Here is a 3,929-nt window from a genome sequence, read left to right on the forward strand (position 1 = left end):
TTGCTTTTAAATGTTTCAAAAGTAGATCGTGTAGATCAGATTTTCGATGATGTTTTCTTGCGTCCACGGCGGCTAGTGGCGGCCGGCGGACCACGCCCTGCAGCAGCTGCTAAGCAGCGGCTTGAGGCAGCTCTCGGACGACGGCTCCGGACGGCGCGGAAAGAGACTACAAGCACGGGCGTCCGAACAAGCAGTACCGAACTACAAAAAGTTAGCAGTGTATCGTGATATAGAAACACGCCAAATTGCCAGTACACACTGCATGCACTTGTTCTCTTCCTCCGTAAAAACAACAATCCCCAAATTAATCTGCTATACCGAGACCTTAATCGTGGTATAAAAAAAGAAACTTCATGTACATACAGGTACAAAACTCACATAGCAGCCAGTATACATACCAACGCGAATTTAAACTGGACAGTGGCATTTTTCCACTCTTGTATGCAGTGATAGGTCCCCTTGCGGCCTTGCCTCCGACACCCAACAAACCAAGTGCCACGCACCGCGCCAGCCTCCTCCGATCCCCCACCGTGAAAAAGAGCCCTCCGATCCGATCCAATCCCCGGCGCCCCAGCTGTCGTCCTCATGTGAACAAGTCGTACTTCACCGGCGTGCCTGTGGGGTCGATCCAGGGCTGCGCGTGCAGGAAGTTCTCGACCGTGAACTTGGTCGCGTCCGCCTTGCTGATCACCTTCTTGAACCCCGGCCAGTTGACGCGCCCCGCCGTGCTGGAGCCGGGCCCGGTGTTGCCGAACTCGGCGTACCACAGCGTCTTGAGCCCGAAGTCGCCGTTCCAGGGCAGGTACCCCGCCTTGTCGATGAAGTCCGGGATCTCCGACTCCATGAAGATGGTGCGCGAGCACTCGCGCCAGGGCCGGCCCAGGTAGTTGCGGATGGCCGGGCGCCCGGCGTCCCGGAGCGCGGCCTCCGCCTGGAACTCGCACTTCTGGAGCACGAACCCCGTGGCCTCCCGCGCGTCCGCGCGGCCCTGCGCGGTCACGATGTTCTGCTGGTTGTCCATCGGGCGGCGCAGGATGAGGATGCAGTTCTGGAACACCGCCGCCGCGTCGCCGAAGATGAAGTCCACGGTGCCGGAGATGATGCAGTTGCGGTAGAACTGCGCCTTGGAGTGCGCGTACAGCGTGTCCTGGAACCCGTCCATCTTGCAGTTGAGGAAGATAGCCTTGTCCGACTGCACCAGCAGCGCCACGGCCTGGTGCTTCTCCGCGCCGGCCGTGTTCTGGAACCCCATCCCGATGGCCATGAACCCGTCGCCTTGCGCAGCTATTCGTACCAGACGGCGCGTCAGTTGATAGAATTTGTCAGCTGATGAGAGCATTATTAGACGCCGATATGATGATGCACGGCGTCATCGTCCTTACTGAAGGTTGCTGTCTTGAAAGTCGTGATCCCGTCGGCGAAGCTCTTCTTGCCGGTGATGACGGACTTCTTGGAGCCGTCACCTAAGAGGGTCACGTTCTTCATGGTCTTGGTGATGGTCACGTACTCCTCGTACATCCCCTCCTTCACTTGGATCACGTATCTATAGGAGTACGATTCACCAACAAGTTATAAATATGCATGGCCGCCACTCGTCAACCACTGCACTGCACCACCGGCCACCTTGCGTGCATGGATGCATGCACGCGACACGACACGACACGACACGACGCCGTGCGTACTATATATACCTTCCGTCGTAGGTCTTTGGCATGGCGGCGAGCGCCTCGTGGATGGTCTTGAACTTGCCGCTGCCGTCCTTCGCCACCACCACGTTCGGCGTGAGTGTGTTCTTGAATCCGCCGCCCTTGAGCACCCTCCGCTCACCGTCGGGCACCCACTCCGGGATGCCGTCCTTGTCGAGTGCCGGCCCGGCTTGCGACGCCGCTGCCGCCGCGCCTTCCTCCTCCTCGAGCAACCGTCGTTTCGAGCCGCCCTTGAGTACGGAGAGTAGCGATGACCCCTTCTCGATGAGCGCCAGGGCGTTGCTGGTGAGCTCCTTCCCGTCGGTGAACGACTCCTTCACCTTGGCCTTGAACTCATCGTCGGGGAACCCGTCGACGCACGTCTCCATGTTGGCGATCACGGCGCTGAGCCAGATGCGCAGCTGGTAGCTCTGCTTGGCGATTCCGTCCTTGTCGTCGACGCCCTTGAGCGTGCTGTTGAGGTCGTCCTTGGCGTCCGCGAACACCTCCTTGCAGTCGGCGACGGCGGCCTTCACGCGCGGGTCGTTGCTCAGGATCAGGTCCGCGCGGTCGAACGCCTGGCTGATCGCGTCGCCGATCACCTCCACGGCGCTGCGGACGATGTCCTTGGGCGACGACGAGCTGGCGTTCGCGGCCTTGCCAAGGCTCTTCTCGCACGCGTCCGTGTAGTCTGTCTGTGAGCACATCGCCTTGATGCTCTTGGACACGGCCTTCAGATCCGTCTTCGGCTTCGCGTCCGACCCCGATTTCGCTTCCGAGTCCGAGTCCGACCCGCCGCTGGACTTGCCTTTGGCCGGCGACGACGTGCTCTTGGAAGAAGACTTGTGGCCGCCGTCGCTGGACGACTTCTTCCCGCTGTACATGACCGCGGCGCTGCCCATGACGATGAGTAAGATGATGATGGAGACGGTCCCGGCGGCGATCATGATGCGTCTGCGCTGCTTCCGCGCATTCTCGGCTTTGCGGCGCTCGGTGAGCGGACCGAAGTCGCCGAACGCCGACGACGACATGTTCGGAGCTCGTTTTCTAGTCTTTTTTTAGGGCAAAAAATTTGTCTTTTGTTGACCGCTTCCTCCTGGCCGTCACCCTCTGCCTTCCATCACCCAAGGCAGAGAGGATGGAGCAAGGGCGGGAGGCAACGGCGAGACAGGTTTATTTGGGGACTGTGGATTCCGAGGAAAGAAGGGCGGGGAGACGTTTGTGGAGGCTATGTTTGGGAGTTCGTTATTTCTTGGATTCATTTTGCCACGCCAACGAATATATATAAGCATGGTGCACAGTCTATTTTTGTGGTACATGGAAGCAACAAGAGTCGGTAAGCACAACAGAACTAAGGTCCCTCTGTATGTTCTCTTCATCAACATTTCTAAAAGATAAAACATATCCATGTGTGCTGCCACTCAAAACCAAAATTAGATCAAGGATCTTAACCTGCAGCACCGTGGTTTCACTGCACAACATTTTATCGAGTACGTGGCAATATGACTTGAAGTGCATAGTGTAAATCTACGGCCAGAGGTACCTGATGAGATCTCTTGGAAGCTCTCTACGGATGGTGAATATTCTACAAACTCGGGCAGTCAACTTAAAGAGCTCGATTCTTGGGGTCAACAACAATCAACTTTGACACACTCATTTAGAAAGTTTGTGCACCGTCTAAATATAAATTCTTCAGATATGGCTCACCATCAATAATAGACTATGAACGTCGGATAGGCTGTACTCTCTCTGTCCTGTAATATAGTGCATTCTAGCACTAAAAAATTATCCTCAAATATAATGTATTCTAAAAGACAAAAACCAAATTTACATTAAACACTTTCTATTTATCAACCAATCACCATTAATCACGTTGATGATAGCGTCTGATTAGAAAATAAAATGAGGGTACATGCGCCTTTTATGTTCTCTCTTAATTTGTCTTAAAATTTATAGAATACACTATATTACGACAGAGGGAGTAGGTGAGAGGTTGGCCCAACAATGTTGTTTGCACCCTCTATCATAGAGAGCCGGACCTAAGGGGACTTTCCATGTCGTGGTTCCACACTATCGAACACTCCAAAAAGCATGATGCGAAGTCGGGATAGCACTTGCTAATTCGGAATGGGCTTGCCCAGGGTCCAGGGGAACATGACTTGCAAGGAACATGCTAAAGCAGCGGCTATGAAGTTTCTATCTTTACGTGCTCCCTCTCTCTATTTGTTCATTTTCTAACACGTT

General features: G+C 54.7%; 1 protein-coding gene across 1 annotated transcript; it reads right to left on the minus strand.

The window, feature by feature from the left end:
- Positions 1-441: 441 nt before the first annotated feature.
- LOC136551831 (putative pectinesterase/pectinesterase inhibitor 45) lies at positions 442-2,901 on the minus strand. Its single transcript, XM_066543378.1, has 3 exons — positions 1,692-2,901; positions 1,383-1,543; positions 442-1,284 (listed from the first exon to the last, which is right to left on the minus strand). The coding sequence occupies exons 1-3, from the start codon at positions 2,714-2,716 to the stop codon at positions 584-586; spliced, it is 1,887 nt and encodes a 628-aa protein (XP_066399475.1). The 5' UTR covers positions 2,717-2,901; the 3' UTR covers positions 442-583.
- Between the last annotated feature and the right edge of the window lie 1,028 nt (positions 2,902-3,929).

Source organism: Miscanthus floridulus, chromosome 4 (genome assembly GCF_019320115.1).
Source record: "Miscanthus floridulus cultivar M001 chromosome 4, ASM1932011v1, whole genome shotgun sequence".
Taxonomy (NCBI): domain Eukaryota; kingdom Viridiplantae; phylum Streptophyta; class Magnoliopsida; order Poales; family Poaceae; genus Miscanthus; species Miscanthus floridulus.